The sequence below is a fragment of the Nyctibius grandis genome, chromosome 9, assembly GCF_013368605.1.
Source record: "Nyctibius grandis isolate bNycGra1 chromosome 9, bNycGra1.pri, whole genome shotgun sequence".
NCBI lineage: Eukaryota > Metazoa > Chordata > Aves > Nyctibiiformes > Nyctibiidae > Nyctibius > Nyctibius grandis.
Window position 1 is genome coordinate 20443507 of NC_090666.1, and position 19393 is coordinate 20462899.

Consider the following 19393-nt stretch of genomic DNA (forward strand, 5'->3'; position numbering starts at 1 on the left):
TGGGCCATGTCAACCAGACCATTCTTGTCCACATGCTTGCTGACCTTGTCAAAAAATTCTCTAGAGGCCTAGATGGTAAATACTATGTTTAAAGAAGAAGTGTTAGCACTGCCCAAAAAAAGATCATATTTATCCAGGTGCACACTAATCCTATCCTTTATCTCAGTTTCTACTGCTTTGCCTGGCACGGATGTTAGGCTTGCCAGCTTTTAGTGTTGTCCATCCTGTCCCCTCATTTTCCCCTTGGAATCTTTTTTAGAGATTGATGTCACATCGCCACCCTCCAGTCTCTGGGCACAGAGAAAGCTTGAAGAGAAAGGTAGGTCCATTTTAATTTGCAGTTTTCATTCAATCTATCAGACTCTGGTGGGCTTCTTGGTCTTGATGTGTCTAAAGACGGATTTATTATTAGCTTGGATTCCTTTTGCTAGCTGCTGCTCACACTTTTTTATTGCTCTTTCACTGTGTTTTCCTTTAACATGTCGCTTTTCAATCCCTTATGTGTTTTTCATTTGGAGATAACTTCAACTTCTTGCTTCTAATAATCTACCCTGTGGTGAGATTATTTATGGCCACTTCCTTTTATCAGTTCTCAAGACTTTAGCAGATAGCATACACTGATGCTATGCTGTGCACCCTTCAGGAAATTCAGCTCCACCTGTAAGAATTTACTGTTCCTAGCTGTTCCTGTTTGTTTCCTCTTCGCAAGCTTTCTCATTTCTATGTCTCTGTCCCTTTTGAAACTGGATGCAACTGCTGTGAATGCTTAGCCTTCATCAAGCCTGTGGAAATTTTGAATATAAGCACAGGAATAGCAACCGTGAGCTGAAGGTGTAGGACAACATCTTGCACATTAATGAGGACAAATGAAGGGCTGCATCTCTTCTGTGGCTTCCCTGTCCAACTGCGCTGTGAAGCAGTATTGATGGGGTCTGATGTAGTCTGTGTTATATTCCAATACTGCAGTGTCCAGACAACACAGGGATTACCTGAAGTACAGTTTGGGTTGTATTTCCGCTGTCTTTGCCCATCCGATCTCTCTCAACATACCCTCTCTGTCCTGCTCAGCCAGGCAGTCTGCAGACCTGGTGCTACATACGCTTAAAGCTGGCATTTCTGTCCATGAGGATTCTCTGTCACCTGCTGGGTCCCTCCTTTGTTCATTTGATTTGATTATAAGATCTCACTAATACATTTCACTACCCCATCACCAGCAGAGGTGACTCTTTATCTTTTCTGTATATTTTATGTTCCGGTACTGTGATGTCCTACACATGTCTAGCATGTTATTGTCTTCCCGTAAGATTAGGCATTTGATTTCCCTCAATTTATTGATTGGATTTTTAGCATTTGTATAAAAGTATGTGTTGTTTCAGTGTTTGTTTCCTTCTTCATCTTCCATTTGAAAGGCACTCTGTTTTCCATTTTTTATTTCTGCTCTCTGGCCTCTCCTGCACTCAAAAAGGCACAATTTCTAAGCCTTTGCTGATGGCATACTGAACTGTGTGTTTTCCACTCCTGCCACTCTCCAGTTTATAGCTTAATCAATCACAACCAGTTTAGCCCCCAATGAGCCCACCTTTTCCACACAGGCTCTTTTTATCTCAAAAGTGCTCCAAAGTCCAGATCAATCTGAAATTTTCCTCTTTATCCCATGCTCTCAGCTGCACACTGAAAGTTTGCCCTTTTCTGGTCGCAGTAAGGCAGTGGGGGCATTTTGGAGAGTGCCGTTGAAGAGGGTCTTATCTTCATCTTCCCTTCAACAAGCTGAATTTTGCCTCCAGAACATCATGTGAGACTCAAAACCACAGACTCTTCCCCAGCACTTCCAGGGAACTGTTCTGCTTTGCATGTTTAAAGAAGAAAAAAAAGCGTTTTCATTTAAATTTCAAAGCTCTTCCACCTGAATTAATTTTTATTTGCTTAAAAGCTTTTCCCAAATTATAACTGATGTTCTTTTAAACCATTCCTCCAAACTCAAGTTTTTTGCAGCAAATGTAATGTGGTACAAAATATTATCTGAGTTGCCAGCTCCCACAATCATAATTTGAGTAATAAACCTACACTGGCACAGTAACAATGGAAAACAGCTTTTGAGGAGATTGAGCATATTAACACTGCCAGTAGAACTACTACACCAAGATACAATTTCTGTTAAAATTGCACAGTACAGGTGTCAGAGACCCTTTTTCAGAGTGCTACAAAAGAATATAATTTACCACTTACTTTACGATTTTAAACAGTTCTCCGAGTGTTAAAGTACTGCTTGTATTATTTTGTTGTTGTTCCAGGAGCACACAGAGATCCCAGCAGGAGTCAAAGCCAAACCAACACCCAGAGAAAGACATTCCCTGCTATCAACAAAGATGCAGGCTGGATGTGTCCACACTCCTTTTTTTGTCTTATTTCTCAAACTTGTTTCTAGTATTTCAATAGGCCTTGTCTAATTTGTTTGAATACCCTGTAGGACAGAGCTGGTGGCAGCACTACAGAACTTGGCACTGTCACATTTGAGTAAAAAGAGGTTGGTATTAGAATAAAGGTTTGTAATTCCTTTTATTATTTCTGGAAGTTACCTACCATGTTTCCATGCAGTGGGAGAAGCAGAACAGTCTCTAAAATGCTGTAATAACATTTAGCCAATTTATTATGAATGATGACACTTCAAGAAAGTCAAATGTAAGAATGCCTAACAATAATCATAGAATCATAGAATGGTTTCGGTTAGAAGGGACCTTAAAGATCATCTAGTAATAAACCCTTCAAACACAATGAAAAACTCAAAACCTTGGAACTCGTGTCAAAGATTCATATAGAGATTGTTAAAGAGATGGAAGAAATAATGCATAAAAAATCAGCTGAGAAAGTGCGTGATTTCATCTTAAGTTTGCTGTGCAATACGACGGTTTCGTAATGTGCTAAAAGGTTAGGCTGCTGCCACTGAAACAGGAAATCTAAAGCAACAACGGAGAAAAGCCATTTTCCTTTGTATTCCCTTTTTGCTAAAAGCGAAATATTCTTTAAGAATAATTAAGTCCTCAACATCCAATTAAAAAAGCAAGCCAGCAAATAAAATAAGTGTCCATGAAGAAAAGACCATCTAGGTGGAGTTAATGCAAGAACAAGTCAAGTTATTGCTTAAAGACCTCTCTGGATATGATTTCTCTGTATCCAGATCAGTTGCTGGATGCTTGTCACCTCCCCTTTGAATTTTAGTGATATTTTTCATGGCCACGTATGGAATTAATTCAATCAAACCAAACTTCTGTATATGTCAAAAAAGAATCATTTGGCTTTTTGCCATGCTTATGGTAAGACTTGCAATCGTCCAGTTTTCTTTCCAATTAAACTATCTTTACACATGTCCAGGGCTGATATTTTAAATGATTAGCAGGTGCTTTACTCAAACCAGAGCCATGTTCTAATATTAAACTTAGCAGCAGAGTCTAGGTAGGACTGAAATCTTTGTCTGCTGGCTGCTTTGTGGGCACCATGACTTCCTCAAAGAAAGTCCTCTGCCTCAGGAAATAACTCTGCTCCTGCAACTCTCCTAAAGCCCTCATTTGTTTGGTTGTTGTTTTTTTTGGTTGGTTGGTTGGTTTTGTTTTGTTTTGGTTTGGGTTTTTTTTCTGTAAGGGCCTGGGTATTGCAAGCACCAATGTTGCAAGGTGGAAAAAGAAATAAACAACTAGTGTTCCTTGTTCAGATGTCAGTTTCAAAGTCACTGCTGGGGGGAGCAGAGAAGAGCAGAAATTACCATCTCCAGAGCCTCTTCCCACTCTTGGGAGATGCTGGAGGTAGCAAATCCTTTTCCAGCATTCCCTTTGTGCTCACTGGCATGTGGATGCACTCAGCCTAGCCAGAAAAACTGGATTACAATGTGTTGATTGTAAAAGAGGGAGGGAGGTTGCTCATGCAAATATCTATTTCATGTGGTGAGCAGAAGAGAGATGGGGTGGAGATTTATGGATAGACAGGTGTTGACACTTTCTGCAGGTAATGCTATTGTTAGAAACATATGGGCATAAAAGCAAAGAAATTATCTGTTGATGAGCAAGAAGGACTCCTGCTAGAAATACAAGGCTCTTAGTCATAATGTTGGCACCTCAAAAGGCTTTTTTGACTGGAAAGGCAAAGTAGTCTGCTTGGAAGCAAGAGAAAAGGCTGCTGTGCATTACTGTCAGCTCTTGGTTCCTCCTCTATCTGAAACTCTGAATTTGGTTATCTCTGCAGGCATGGCTGAACTTGGTTCTGCTATTAGTGCTGCTTTGCAATGAGCGCTAGGTATTTATGGGGATGTGATAACGTTTGTGATTTGCAATACAGAAATTGTTCACTGATTATGCTGTGAGTCATGCTGCTGCGCAGCTCACATTAAATGCAGAAGCCTCATTGATAAAGCTAGGATAAATCCTTTAAGAAGTAGGCTTTGGCATTGTTATAATTTGGATAAGCTTTGGTACAAACCCACTTTTTCAAGTAACAGAGAACTCTTAGTACTGAGTTCCATAGGTTATCGTATGACATACACTGATTTTTATTTTTTCCTGCACTGTTCTTTCCAAAATATTGGTTGGTTGGTTTTTGTTTGCAGAGTGATTGATCCCTTTACAGCCATGTACCTCAAGGAAATATTTTTAGTCCTCCTTTTTTAAATTGGGCATGGTTAAAACATGAATGACAAGAGGAGGCCAAGAGTCTTCCACAGGACAGATTGCTTAGGTCAGAGGATCAGCAAATTCAGCAGAGAAAAGGTGGTTTGAAATACTGCCTTTGAAAGCTAGCTCCATTAGGAAGGGATGTGTGAAAAATTTTCAGTCTTGTAATGGACATGGGGACTGGCTTTTCTGGGTGGGTTGTGTGGATTTCTGGTTGAGCTCTTGGAATACAACTGGCTTTTGGGAGCATTCTTCTGCAAGGAATATTTGGCCTTGCATTTGGATGCCACCTACACTGCTCTAGCCAAAGAGTATTTTCCAGTGCCCAAATCCTTCTAATTTCTGTAGCACTGGTGTGTGCATCAGCGTGTCCTACAGAGACCAGTGTTGTCACAGTGGGTTTTGCCCTGCACAGGCTGCCAGGTAGACTGACGCTCCTTTGCTTTAGTGGGGGACTGCATGGCATCAGAGTGCACAAAATTTGGTTAGCCACAGAGATACTGTGCAAGCCCACTGAAGTGTTAACTACCACAGTTTGCATATTAGCTTCTAATGGATCATTTCCGCAGACCACAAAACATTGTATTGCAACTTATTTTATCTTAGAAGACAAAACAAAGAAAGAAAAAAACAAACAAAAAAATAAGCATTTGCGTTCAGGCTTACTGTTTACATGTGATTTTCAATAACTTTCTATTTTTTAAACTTGTGTCAGCAAAACACTGACTTCTTGTTTTGTGTGTAAAGCACTTGAAACAAACAGTTGTGCAGGTGTGAGTCTATGTACTCTGCTGCTTGGCTGGGGGCAGAAGGAAGGGATGTATTTTGGTGGGCTCACCAGGGCTGTACATTGTGTACCTCCTCTTACATTAATGTATGACAGAGTTTAAGTGTAGGGCATGCACATGCACACAAAACTGAAACTAAGAGGCACCAGGGCAAACAGCCATCTTTCCTATCCTTGGGCATTCTTTCATTTTTGAGTTAGGATCGCGGTCTGATCCTGTGTTATCCAGAATGATATTTTATAAACAGATAAATGAAAAAGGACCTCAAATTGGAAGTGCATATTGGAGAGCATGTGTTATATATGTTAAGATACCTTAAGAGAACCTCTCCCCTATTAATATACATATTTGCTGATACATGTTCGATAAGTAGGATGCTCTTAATTTCAGAGTTGCTGTTGTGTGTTCAGTAAATATGCACTGCATGCTATCAGTTTCAAAGTTAAACTCTTTAATACTCTCCTTACTAAAACTGTGACAGTTATTACATTGAAAATAGGATGCATTCGGAAAGGTTCATGGGAATAGGGGGTTCACAGCTTCTGCTTCTTGTTATGATGTTTTATTTAAAAAGAGACACACCATCCCACCACATATTTAATTTTAGTTTCAATAGCTTGCTTTTGTATCAGGCTCACCAGTGGGGAATTTCTGCCTCCCACTCTCTGCATGGAGACTCTAAAGCTTTGCTCTTCCAGAAAACGAACCGTTTCTGGTAGCACAGCTTTGATTTTGCTGCAGCTACGGACCCCTCTCTGCCTGAACCTGATTTCTGATTTTTCAAATAGGTCCTGCCTTGGCAGCCAGGTCTTGCTCTGCGGTTTCCAGCAGGAGAGAACATTTGCTCACTTACAGATGCCTGGTTTTGTTCACTGTCTTTCCACTCAATTCCCAGCCCGGCACACCCTCAGCTCCTGCGTTCCTCCAGTGTCCAGATTCCTACATGATGGGCACGTTTGAAATGCATAAAACAGACTGCACGTTGCACTTCCCATCTTTATGAAAATCTAGTATTTCTTTCCCTAAATGATTGCTCCTCCACATCTAATCAAAATAGATTTTCCTAGCCAAAAATTTTTGTTCTTGCAACTTTGCAAGCGCTTTTCGCACAGCTGGGGTTTGAGCTATACAACCTTTCCAGGTCAGCGCCGAATCATGCAATGTGCAGCTATAAACAGACATTATTTTATTTTACATACTTCTGTCAGTTTCCCTTCTTTCTCTTTTCCTCATTCAGGCCAACTGGTTCTCCGTGTCTTTGTGTTTTTATTTTTGGTTTCTGTAACTTCCTGTAGCCAGCATCATAATTTTCTCAGCAACAGTTATTTCAACTGCTCCCAGTCTCATCCCCTCCTCCCCCTTCCCTGGCAGAAACGGATCAGACAAGTGCAATTTTAGCTGCTAGCTACCAGAAAACTCTTTCTTAGAAAGTATGACAAAGCTGCCCAGCCTGCTTCTGTTCCCTCTCCAGCTTCACAAAGGTCCTGCTAGCCCCTACGGGCAAATATGCAGAGGCAGGGCTGTAACAAGGAGGGAGAGGAGGGCTTTGAGGCCTGGCCATGGGGGTCCCTGATGCTCCCCATAGCGGTGAGGGCTGTGGCCATCTGCTAGGCGCCTGCTGCCGGCCACTCCCCAACGCAGGCACTGCTGTGGCATGGAGGGACCCTGTGGTGACATCAGACCCCTCGGCTGCCCCCCTGGTGTGGCAGTGACCCCTGGCCCATGCTCTGTGAGGATGGCCACCCGCCCCACAGCCCCTGGCCTGGTCCTCCCCTGCCTTGGGGATGGCATAGTGGCCCTCACGCCAGGCCCGGCTGCCCATGGCCCTGCAGCCAGAGGGGGATGAGGATCACAGGGTAACGTTTAGAAATGTATTATTTGATCCATTTTTAGGTATTTTCCTTCAGTGTCTGCTATTATTTATTAATTTTGGTTTTTATTTTCTTCACTTTTGCCTTTTCTTCACTTTTAGCACTTATGCTTTCCCTTTCTTTTCCAAGTGAACTTCTAAAAACTTTCTTTTTTAGTTTTAACTTTATTCACCATGTGATAATTAGGTCTGCTTTTCTATTTTTTCTTCATTTTTCCTCGGGTTTTCCTCATTTTTTTTCTCCTTCCCTTTTTTCCTTCACTTTTCCTCTTTTTTTTTCTTTTCTCTCTGCCCATTTTCCCTTTGTTTCCCTCATGTTTTGCTCATCTTTACTCTTATTTTGTCACTTGCGAGTCCCCTTCCCTTTCCTGTCTTTCACCCCCTTCAGCTCTAACCTCGCTCCGGCCGGGACAGCTGGGGCCGGCCCTTCCCCGCCGCCTCGACCCCTCACACCCGGCCGCCGCCCAGGCCCGGCCCCGCCCCACACCTCGCCGCAAACCCGGGGCCGCTTTTCTCCTGGCAACAAGTGACGCTCCCCGGGGCGGGCCAATCCGGCCGGCTGCTCGCTGTCCCGGCCAGCCGGCGGCGGGCGCGACGCTCCGGCAGAGCGAGCCCGGCAGCGCGCCCGCTCCGCGCAGCCTGCGCGCCGCGGGAGGATGGCGCGGGCGGCGGGGCTCTGCCTGGCCGCCTGCGGCCTCGCCTGCCTCCTCGTCTGCTGCGCGGCCCACCGGGACCCCTCAGGTAAGCCGGGCGCCCACCTTGCGAGGGGGAGAGACGCTGCGCGGGTGCGCTGAGGCGCAAGGGGCGCGGAAGGCCTCTTTTCGCCCCGGCGGGCGCCTGAGGACGGGAAGGCGGTGCGGTGACGGGCCTTCCGCCCCGACGGTTCCCGGCACCTCCGGGCGTTGCGCTGGGTGGCAAAGTCCAACTGCGTGGAAACAACGTGGGAAACTTACAAAGAGGAGCGAAAAAAAGGAGGAAGAAACCCCCAAACGTCCCTCCCGCACCGTGCACTTCGCCTGGGACGTCGCGAAGCCGGGCGCTGCCCCGCCGTCCCCGGGTGCCACGTTCCCGGTGCCCGCGGTGCCGGGGGCCGCCCCCGAGCCGGGGCAGCGGCGGGCCGGCGGCGCGGAGCGGCGGGAGGGAGGCGGGCCTTTGGCCTGTTACCTCGAGAGGAGAAATCACCCGAACACGGGCAGGTCCCTTGCAGGGCGTCAAGCGTCATTTTTATTCGCAGCTTTATGATCCGAGAGGAAGGAGGCTTAGCAGCCTTTCAGAAAGCAGGTGGAAAAGTTCCACGCTGAGCAAATGCTTGCAAGCCAAAGGCGCTAGCTTGGTGAGAGCTGCTGGGAAACAAGTTCCGCTCATCACTAAACAGTTGCACCTCATGTATTTTTATATCCTTTGACAGTAACAGGCTCGGTTTTGCAGCTAAGGAGTCAAGTAAAAGTTCATGGCAAGAGTGTTGAACTGGAGTAATTGAGCACCGGTATTAATAAATCGCTGTACAGAGGGATTTGGTGAGACAGTATCAGCAGTTTTTCTTGGGAAATTTTGAAAGGTGGTTTTCTTCTTGATACCAGAATGAGCACTGCATGAGGAGAAGCGAAAGAAGAATGAGGAAAGGGAAGATCTGAGAAGAGGCTGAGAACATGTTATAAGAAATTGAAAAGAAGAAGAAAGTCAGGAGGGGAGAATAAAAAGCAAAAAGCAGATATCACGCTGAAAAAGCATAGGGTAAAAAGATACCACAAAAGCAGATTTGGTTGTTAAATGTCTTGTTTAGTTAATAGAGATGATAGGATAAAATGTGCTATTTAGAAAAAGTCACTCCAGTAGGTGGCTGACTTAGAGATTCTTCTTTACAGTTTCACCCGCTCAGTACTATTTAGATACTATTTGGCACTTACCCAGTGGAAAATTCATGAGTATACTGGGAAGTAGTGGTAAAATTCACTGCATAACATCACTGAATATTTTCCTTGCTGTTCAGCCAAACCTATTATTAAGTCATATTAAAAAAACTCTGTAGGAATGTGATTGACAGTGCATTACTATTAAATACAAAACACTACTCAGCAGATTCCTTATTTAAACAGCAGAGTAATAGCCGTGTGGGTCTGGGACAGCCAAGATCAATTTCAGCCTGGGCAGTGAAAGTTTTATGCTGTGGGGCCGTCTTTGTTGTGGCATAGAAATAGTTCTAGGGCATTTTTTTCTTGGTTAGCTTAAACCTACTGCCACTTGTCATAGAGGTGTTCTTGTACTGGCAGAGGTGCCAGCTTGTATCTGTAGGGTGATCCATATCTTTTTAAAGTTGTATACTATGCTTTGTCAACTTTTTTTTTCTTTTTAATGGCAAGCTGCGTCACAGCTGAAAACGAAACTAGCGTTTCTGTATCATTTTGAAAATGATACTCCTAATCTTTGTATGGCATCTTTGGTGGGATATTCATTCTAAAACTTGCCCAAAAGCAGTGCCAGTTATTTTAGTAATACTGCATTTGCACCCACAGACTGCTTCATGTATAAGCCTATCATGCTGTGTATCATATGTGATACACAGTTAAAAAAAAAAGTGCCTACTAAGTGAAGATTATTATTAATTATATTTTATGGTACCTGCTGTGTGTTACTGCATTTGCAGATAGGCATGAAGACAAGATTCTTTACCCAGTAAGGTTGCAAATTTATCAGGGGTTGATCCAATTGGTGTGTGTTGAAAGAATAATTCTCATGGATAGTATTGGACTTAGAAAACAGCCTCATTTTATCTCCCCTCATTTTATAGTGACTTTGAAAAAGATCTTTTTTTTCCCCCAGAAGTAAAGAATACTCACTAAAGCGCAGGAAAATGTACTTAACATGGATATGAATATGAGGAAAAACTTCTTTACGGTGAGGGTGACCAACACTGGAACAGGCTGCCCAGAGAGGTTGTGGAGTCTCCTTCTCTGGAGACATTCAAAACCCGCCTGGACGTGTTCCTGTGTGATATGGTCTAGGCAATCCTGCTCCGGCAGGGGGATTGGACTAGATGATCTTTCGAGGTCCCTTCCAATCCCTAACATTCTGTGATTCTGTGAGAGTATAATGTATGAACAGCAGTTGCTGTACTTGTCTGGTAGCATGTCTCAGAATGTGATTACACTTTTAAAAATGAATTGCCTGTGAAAGTGATATTGAATCATACCTATATGTGGATATTTGTTTGTTTTTATACAGGCAACGATGCTTTTACCATTCGCCATGACACACTGAACAAGTGCATACAAGTTAAAAACTCGCGGATAGTGATAGATGACTGCAAGGAGACAAGTGAAGCTTTATGGAAATGGGTATCCCAGAATCGCCTCTTTCATTTGGGGTCCAAGCAGTGCCTGGGACTTGATATATTTACCAAATCACTGTCTCGCCTGAAAATGGCTGATTGTAACTCAGAACTAATGCTGTGGTGGCGATGTGCTGATGCTTCCATCGTTGGTGCATCTCAGTACAAAGTGACTATCAAGGGTACCTATGTAACTGCAAGCATAAATGCAACAGACCAGTGGAGAAGCAACAGTTCTTCCGATGATATATGTCGGTATCCGTACCATGGTAAGTTTGCACAGGGCTTTGGAGGATTTTTTTTTTTTGTTAAGTGCTTGTTGCTGTATGTCTATGAAAATAAATCCTTAAAATTAGTAATCTGAAAAGACTCATCAGTAAAGCAATAGAATGTTTTGCTGTAGAGAGATATTGATATTCAAGTATGAAACTTCTGTTTTAAATAAAAAATAATATACACAACTACAGAAGCTGTGTTAGTGGCTTTCTTAGCATGTTTAAATCCCTCCCCCCATATTTTAGTGAGAACCTATTTAATTATGAAATATCAACCATCTTCTGTCAGAACTGACACTGTGCTCTTCACAGTGATGGGAGTTTTGCTGTTAGCTCAAGTAAGAGCAGCATTTGAGGATATTTTCTTTGCTGGTAGGCTGTACAATCAAATTCAGTGCATGCTGCCAGCTCACAGCTTGTTGGGACTGTCAGGAACTGTCCGTTTGCTTTGCCCTGGTAGTCTGTGCACTTGCCGTGGAAGCTAGTCTCATCTGAAATCTCATGCTTGCTGGAAGAAGTGGTGAAAACTTGCTTTACCATATTTAAGAGCAGAATTTTCTTTGTATTTGAATTGTTCAAAGTGGCCAGTGTGAAGAGCCCAGTAGGCTCCAGTTTGAAGTGCTTTCCCTCTCCTGTATGTGTTGATTCCTAGAGCCTTGTTCTGTAGTACTCTGTGCAAACCACCTGGATTTCAACAGCACAATGTATTTAGCCCTAACTTACCAGGAAGGGGGAAACGAGTTTCTGCTGTGTTATGCCCCACTCAGAAGTAAAAGTACTGACAAATATTTTCGTCTCATTTCTTTCAGTTCTGGCATTACTATATATTATCTGTAACAACAAGATACAATGTTTTAAGACCACAAGTGCAATTTGCATGCTTTTAAGTTAACTCTGTCTGTACAAGCAGTAATATTGATTTGCTGTCCTTTCCTCCCCTAGATGACTTGTATCTACTTCTTTTTTTTTTTTCCTGCAGAGGTTTATACCAAAGATGGAAACTCCTATGGGAAGCCCTGTGAGTTTCCCTTCCTCTATAAAGAGACGTGGCATCATGACTGTGTTCAGGATGAAACGCATACGGGTGGGAAATGGTGCGCCACGTCTGAAGATTATACTCGCGATGGAAAATGGGGAATCTGCTTACAACCAGGCACGTTAGGTTTCTAAACAGACGTCCAAAAGCGTTCTGGCACTTTGTGTATGTACGGCTGCACCTTGGTGGAGCACGCTGCTGTTAAGCTGGGTAGAAGCAGGTCCCTTTTCTATTGCAACATTGACAAAACAATCGGCACACACTTACTCTGCAGTATACGTGATTACCAATATAAAAATCGATAGAGCTTCTGTATAATAACTTTTCTTTTGAAATTTTCTTGATGTTTCGGTATAGTTGTAGTTACAAGTACCTTCTGCTTCCTTTAAACAGAGGATGGTTGTCATGATCTCTGGGAACGTGATCTGGGGTCTGAAAGTTGCTACCAGTTTAATACACAGTCTGCCCTTTCTTGGAAGGAAGCTTATATTTCATGTCAGAGGCAAGGGGGAGATTTACTTAGCATACAAAATGCATCTGAATTAAGTTACATACAAGGTAGGTGTAATTATTAACATACGAATATCAGGAAATGTTGACAAATTAATATAAGATGAAGACGGCATTTTAGTTTCTGTCTTAAAATGCTGTGTTAAAACTTGATTGTGCTTGAAATACTTTGGTACTTTCATTTGTGTAGCAAAAACAAGCTGCTAATTTCACTTTAGAGGTTCTTTTCTTAATTTATCTGTGTGATTTCATTGTAGTGGCTAGCTGTTGTTCATATTTGTAATGAGGAATGTCCCCAAAATCTCAAATACGGGCCAAAGTGACAGTGGGTGTTTTAGGAGCATGCTACCCATTTGTCATGAAATCATCCTCACTGATGTTCAGGTTTGGCCTGGATGAATTATCAGTGTGCCATTGGGAACATAAAACCGAAGGACAAACATCTGAAGGCATTGGGAGGGAAGACTTGTGTGGGTGAATTCCTCCCCAGTTCAAGAAAGGTTGCATGTCCAATTATAGTAGCAATCTTTCTTTCCTCAAATGCATGCCCTTTCAGATCACGTTTTTTAAAGGAGGCCAATAAAGGATGAGCATTTTATACTAATTGTTTTCTTAAAAAAAAAATTATCTCCAGCTAAGGATGACATCACGGAGATCTTTTGGATTGGCTTAAATCAACTGGACGTTTCTGGAGGTTGGCAGTGGTCAGATCACAAACCTTTGAATTTTCTCAACTGGCATCCAGGTAATGATGTTTCTGGTGGTATTAACAGTATTCACAACACAAACTAGTATTTTGCTTTGCCTTTTTTTTTTACCCATCTCCATCGGACTTCATCAAAACAATAATTGTTATCCCATTTCTGTTAAAAGTTCAGAAGCATCTTTTTCTCCCAGCCAGTGAATCTTTCTGCACTCGTTTTATATTTATGGATAGATTAATAAATCTCTAAAAAGGCAAAACTTAAATAGTATCTTTGAGGTCCTTTTTAGTAAAGAATCTACAGCTTCCCTAGCTGCTGAATTTCTCCTCCCACTGACAGAATGGCATTGACTTCCCTCAAATATTACAATTATTGATGTATGTGCAAGAACTGGCATTACTTAGAAGCCTAACTTGTGTTTTTAAACTTCAAAGTTGCTTAAATTTGTTTCGAGGTGAAGATGAAAGAAGTATGAAACCTTTGAAAAACCTTTTTTAATTACTCTACCAGTTCCTAGTAGAATTGGTGAGAGTCTTGTTTGTTTGGAATTTTCAGCATATATTTGTAATATTCTCACAAATATGTCATGGATGTGTATACATGAGAATCCTGGAGGTATAACAATCAGGAATACTGAAGCTAATATTGTTCTGTCATTCAAGCTGAATTTAACCTTTTAAAAGTGGAGTTCTCTTTTTCCTTCATTTTCTAGAATAGTGCTGCAACATGAATTCTATGAAAAGATAAGAAGTGGTTTCTGTTACTTCTTTGAAAGCTTTACTAAGAAATTTCTGTGACATTTTGCAAATATGTCTTTCTTTTGGAAAGGTTCAGGACTTTTCTGCTGCTTGTACTACTGGCTGCACCTAGACTATCCTGAGTTACAGTGGCATAATTTAGTCTGCAGTCATGGCAGACGTACTAATGTCTACCCCTCATGTGAAAAATACTTACTGGTATGTAACAGGAGTTTTGCTACCGGCCAGTTGTGCCCATTACTTCTTGTCCTTTCACTGTACACCTCTGAAAAGAGCCTGGCCCTGTCTCTGTTATGCTCTCCCATGAAGAACTAAGATCCACCCTGAGCCTTTTCTATGTGAGACTGAAGGAACCCAGTGCACACAGAGCTGGGGTGCTCTGTGTAGGACACAGCTTGGGTTTGCATTGGGGCTCAAAGAACAAGCAAGCCAAAAAGTACCATTGGAAAAGGGCTCGCTCCAAGGGAAGCTTGCAAAAAAAGAGTTCTCCTCTGTGATATTTTTAATTGGGGCCTTGTCTCAGGTTTCTGTTAAGGTAAGAGTTATGGTTAGAGTTGAGAGAAAGAGTGCAGAGCTGTGTTTGGAGTGGGGCTGGAAAGGGGCTGCCAAAGGAAACTGAGGGCTGCAAAAAAGGGTTCTCCCCTGAGATATTTCTAGTCTGGGAAAGTGCTCAGCCAAGGGTTTGTTGTATTGTAAATAGAACATTCCTCCTGGTTCTGTGATTAAACATTGGAAAAGAAGTCCAGATTCCTTGATTCTGAAACTTTCTCTCTTACAAAAAACTTTCTGTGGGACCTATGGTAGGACAGATGCCTTCATTCAAAGCAAGTTATGTTCTTCAAATACACAGTGCTGTACTATGCAAAGTATATTATTCTTGTATTGAAAAGCAATAGAAAAAAAGAAGCAGTCACTACCTTACTGTTTGATACCTTGTGCTCTTCTACTTTTGTGTATTCCTGACTATAGATATGCAGAGTTTGTCCCCGCTGGATGGGACTAGCTGTGTGGTGATGAATGCTGCTTCAGGTCAGTGGCAGAGTTACCATTGTGGGACTCCACTTCCATACATTTGCAAGAAGTCACTCAATGAAGTTTCAAGCCTTCCAGGTAAGACAGCTTGCATTTTTGGTTTTTGTATGTTAATATGAGAATAATGTTCACTTACGGAGTCTTTTTTTCCTCTCCCCAAGCCTTCTTAGGCATCTCTGCCAAAACACTTTCACAACAGCTTTGGGTTTTTTAGCAGAGCAGAAGCAAACTCTGTATTTTCAGTGTCAAGATGATGCATCACAAACAGCTTTCATTTTTTGCAGCTTTCTCATTCACACATAAAGCATTTCCCAGCACAGTCCTGCCCTTTTCATCATGTTTTCCTCCATAGCTTGTGCCTTCTTTCCTGTGCTACTGAAAGTCTGGAACTGGCAGTTGCACCTCAAACCTTTCCATCTCTGCTTTAAGCCCATTTCTCTCACTCTTGGTGTGTATTGACGTAAAATGAAACCTACCTGAGGCTTGGATCAAACTCTGTTGAATTCAGATAGAAGCAGTTAAATGACCTTACTATCCTTTGAAACCAGGCCCAGCACTGGAAAACAGAGTGCAAGAGCTGGTAGCTTGCCCAGTGTATAATCTTTACTGGATCCATAACAGCTCTTACAAGATGAAAGTAAATAATACAGTAGGAAAACCAGAACAGTTTAAACTTTTATTCTCTCCTCCGTACACACACAGACATACAGTCCTTCAGTTTTTACAGTGTCCAACTGTGACATATAACTGCTTCCATGCTTTTGGCCATTTACCTACACATGGATGTCCAACCCTTCCCATATCCATGGCCTGTTCTTCCATGTGTGCTTTGGTCTTACCCAGTTTCCAGGGCTCGTGCTTGTAGGGCTCTTCCGTGAAAACTTTTACTGGAAGATGATTGTCCTTGGATGAGAGGGAGGACTATGGATTAAGAGAGATGAAGCAGTGTCGTGGAGGTGGAAAGTGTCATGGGGTGCCACTGACTAAGGCATGTTCTCTCCAGCTTCCCCACGGGACATGTGTGCCTTTGAGGAAAAAAAATTACTAAGCAGTTTAAATTTAACTAAACTGGTTCAAATTTTTAAATGATCCCTTGAAAACTATTTGTCAATTAACCATCCTTATCTGTTCTCTGGCTCCTCAGTGGAGTATGTAGAGTTGTTACCAGTGTTTATACAGTATTTTATTAATTAAAAACCAAAATTCTCGTGACTGGAGTATTTTATAGTGCGTTTTGAACCAGAAAGGCTATCAGTGTATATACCTTTTTCAGCATCCATTAAAAATAGTTTGAATTCTTGAATATCTTCATTTTCAGAAGAAAATACATTTAAAACTAAACATTTGTTTCAGTGTGCGCTATTAAAAATTGGTCTTATGTGTGGTACTGCATATAGATAATAATAACCTATAAAAGTGCAAACCCCTGCTGGAACAAAACAAGCAACTTTTTGTTGAGGCTGCTGTCCTGCAATGAAGTAACTTGATTTGCCTTTAATTGCTTTTGAAATCTTGCTTACAATTACTTCTGAACCTTTTGCTTACACTAAGACTAGCTTAGTGTAATGCACTCCAGCTTTTTACTTTCACTCCCACTAACTTCTTTCTCCTTGTGCCTACTTTATGGTCCCAAAATATTACAAATGCCCATAATGCTGCTCCGTCAAGTCTATTTGCTTGACTGAAGTGTGACCCTTTTTTAAAACATGAGCCCTGAAGAGATGTGAACACATTCGGTCGCCGCTTTCTGGCTGTTTCCAAGGTGCTGCTGGATTTAAAACACAAAGAAAATGCCAGCCCATTGCACTAGGCAATGTAAAGCAAAAGCCTCTAATTCTGTTTCTCTTTACTATTAGAGTTGTGGAGACACTTGGATACTCGCTGTGACTCAGGCTGGCTTCCCCACAATGGTTTTTGCTACATGCTGATAAACACCCAGGCACCTTGGAGTGCGGCAGATGAGTTGTGCAAAGCAAATAAGAGTAACCTCATCAGCATACACTCATTAGCAGATGTCGAACTGGTTGTTACAAAGCTTCATAATGGTGAGTTGGGATACTTGCAAAGGTCAAGCACCAAGTGCTGTGCACCATAAATTACAAACCGCTTTCTATGTTCTAGCATATGATTGTCATAACCTCTAGCTTTCAAATGAAGATGCTAATGCTGAGCTTGTACCCAGGCTAGTGGTGAGTATTGCTGTTCAGGTCCAGTCCCTCTGTATTAGCTCTTGTTTTGGTTTGATCTGGTTTATTTATTTATTGATTGATTGATTGAGCTAACCTACTTCTAGTTGCCTAATACTTTATGTTTAATTTTCTCATTCAAAGAGAATTGTAGATAGTTGGGTCAATATTTGACTACTGGGTCACTGAACTAATAAAGTTATCTGTACTCTGTGCTCTTATGTTTTTGTGTGCACTCTAAAAATTAAGTTTGGTTGAGCTTTTTTTGCTTGAGTGTTCATTATTTGTGGGCTTTTTTTTTGTTTGTTACATTCTCTGTGAAACTTATTCACATTCATGAATGTAAGTTAAGAAACAAGGTAACACAAATATACTGTACTTGTCTCAAATCCCCTTTCTCACTGTAAGAAAAAAATTGTGGCATTTATGCTGTGCAGTATAGTGATAAGAGCCTAATTTTGCTGATTTCACATTCCTTTCCGATTAGTTTGAGTATTATTTTAAAACTACAGTGTTATCCCAATTTTAAATTACAGATGCTAAAGAAGAAATGTGGATGGGTCTCAGAAATGAAGATGTACCAACCTTGTTCAAATGGTCAGATCACTCAGCTGTGGTTTTTACATACTGGGATCAGAATGAACCAAAAGTTCCTTTTAACGACACTCCTAACTGTGTGTCATATTCAGGCAAGGTAGGAATACAGTGTTGTTTTTTTTTAGGTTTTTTTTCCATCATAGTAGAAGCAACACTGATGTATGTGAAAGCCACGGGAAGGGTAAAGCAGATAATTGATTTTCTTTCTGGAATAATGTTTAAAATACAGATAATAATTTTTCTACAAGCAAATTTCTTGAAATTATTTAGCTGACCCTTATTAGCTGTGTACTGCAAAGAATGGAAGAAATTGCTCACAGCTCTGAGACTGCCGTTGCTGTTGGCCAGCCAGTTGTCCTTGTCACTCTGCATTTTGGGTTACTGTACTCTTGCATGTCTGTGGCAGAGAGCTAGGAAGGAGGTGGGCCAAACTATTGAAAGGAAAAGGTGCGTTCAGTCATCTCTAGGACCAATTTGGGCCACCCTGTCTGAGGATGGGTAGTGAGATACCTCTGTAAGAGAAGAGGACGGACCCTGGGGGGATACAGTACAGAAGAAACAAGGGGTGGATGGGGGAAGGAGGTCACAAAGATGAGTGGAGAGGGAAGCAGGCTGTATCCCATCTCCCAGATTCAGTAGAAAATGGGAGCAAGCCTCTGCCTGCTGTGCTGTCAGGCTGACAGTGGAGCTCATGTGCCCAGCTCTTCTGAGCTGCCTCCTCCCTGCCTCCACAGTAAGATGGGCACGCCTCCTGCACCCATTCCCTCCCTGATCTGAGAGAGCTGGCACCACCCTTGTCCTTTTCTTCCTTTTTCAGATGTGATCCAGAACCCTCCCATCTCTGCATTTGTCAGCTTTTTCTCTCCCTTCCAAACATACATCTATGCATATAATCCAGGGCATCCAACCTCCAATATTTTTGCTAAAGGCATTTTGGCTTTCCCCCTTATAAAAAGTCAGCCCCTGAACTTTGGAAAAAGAAAGATTTTAGAGTTTTAAATAATTTTTTTGTCCTTTCCTTCTCACAGCTGGGACAGTGGAGAGTCAAATCCTGTGAAGAAAAATTGAAATATGTGTGCAAGAAAAAAGGAGAGATTTTGAATGAAACAAAATCAGATAAAAGATGTTCATTGGAAGAGGTAATAAGAAGCCTGTATTTCTTTTACTTTCACTTGGTTCAGAAACCTGCATAAAATTACTTATTTCCTCTACTTCCCATTTCTTTCTTGCCTGTACAATAAGATCTATGGAACATTTTCACTGAAAAAGGACATCTATATAGCATGAGCCAAATTTCAAATTCTCCTAAGCAGGCTCTGGATGTATTACCACTCTGTTTATTGCTGAAAGTATTATGAGCTTGGACTCAGGAAATGTGTTTTATTTATTTGTTTGGGAAAAAAAATTGCTTTTACTAGATACGTTATCACTAATGCCATTTGTTCTGTGTTTTTTGCTTTAAGTATGTTTTAAAATTTAGGATAAGCATTTTGCAACATAAAGATATGTAGAGATTGATAGATTAGGTTTCTGTTACACTTGGCTCTTATTTTTGTTCTTTGACTTGAATAAAGGTGGGGGTTTTTTGGTTGTTTTGGGGTTTTTTTACAGCATAACTTGTTTACAGCATAAATAAGGCTTGAAGTCTTTT

General features: G+C 41.7%; 1 protein-coding gene across 3 annotated transcripts in view; it reads left to right on the plus strand.

Moving 5' to 3' along the window:
* Positions 1 to 7937: 7937 nt before the first annotated feature.
* LY75 (lymphocyte antigen 75) overlaps positions 7938 to 19393 on the plus strand; it is a 50252-nt gene continuing 38796 nt past the window's right edge. For 2 of the 3 annotated variants that reach the window (XM_068407562.1, XM_068407563.1), the window contains exons 1-9: positions 7938 to 8057; positions 10539 to 10913; positions 11899 to 12072; positions 12349 to 12513; positions 13100 to 13210; positions 14897 to 15037; positions 16816 to 17004; positions 17682 to 17839; positions 18771 to 18881. In XM_068407562.1, coding sequence (XP_068263663.1) covers positions 7973 to 8057; positions 10539 to 10913; positions 11899 to 12072; positions 12349 to 12513; positions 13100 to 13210; positions 14897 to 15037; positions 16816 to 17004; positions 17682 to 17839; positions 18771 to 18881 — 1509 coding nt within the window. In that variant the 5' untranslated portion in view covers positions 7938 to 7972. Of the gene's footprint in view, positions 8058 to 10538; positions 10914 to 11898; positions 12073 to 12348; positions 12514 to 13099; positions 13211 to 14046; positions 14126 to 14896; positions 15038 to 16815; positions 17005 to 17681; positions 17840 to 18770; positions 18882 to 19393 lie in introns of those variants that run through there. The other variant, XM_068407564.1, reaches the window with a different exon arrangement.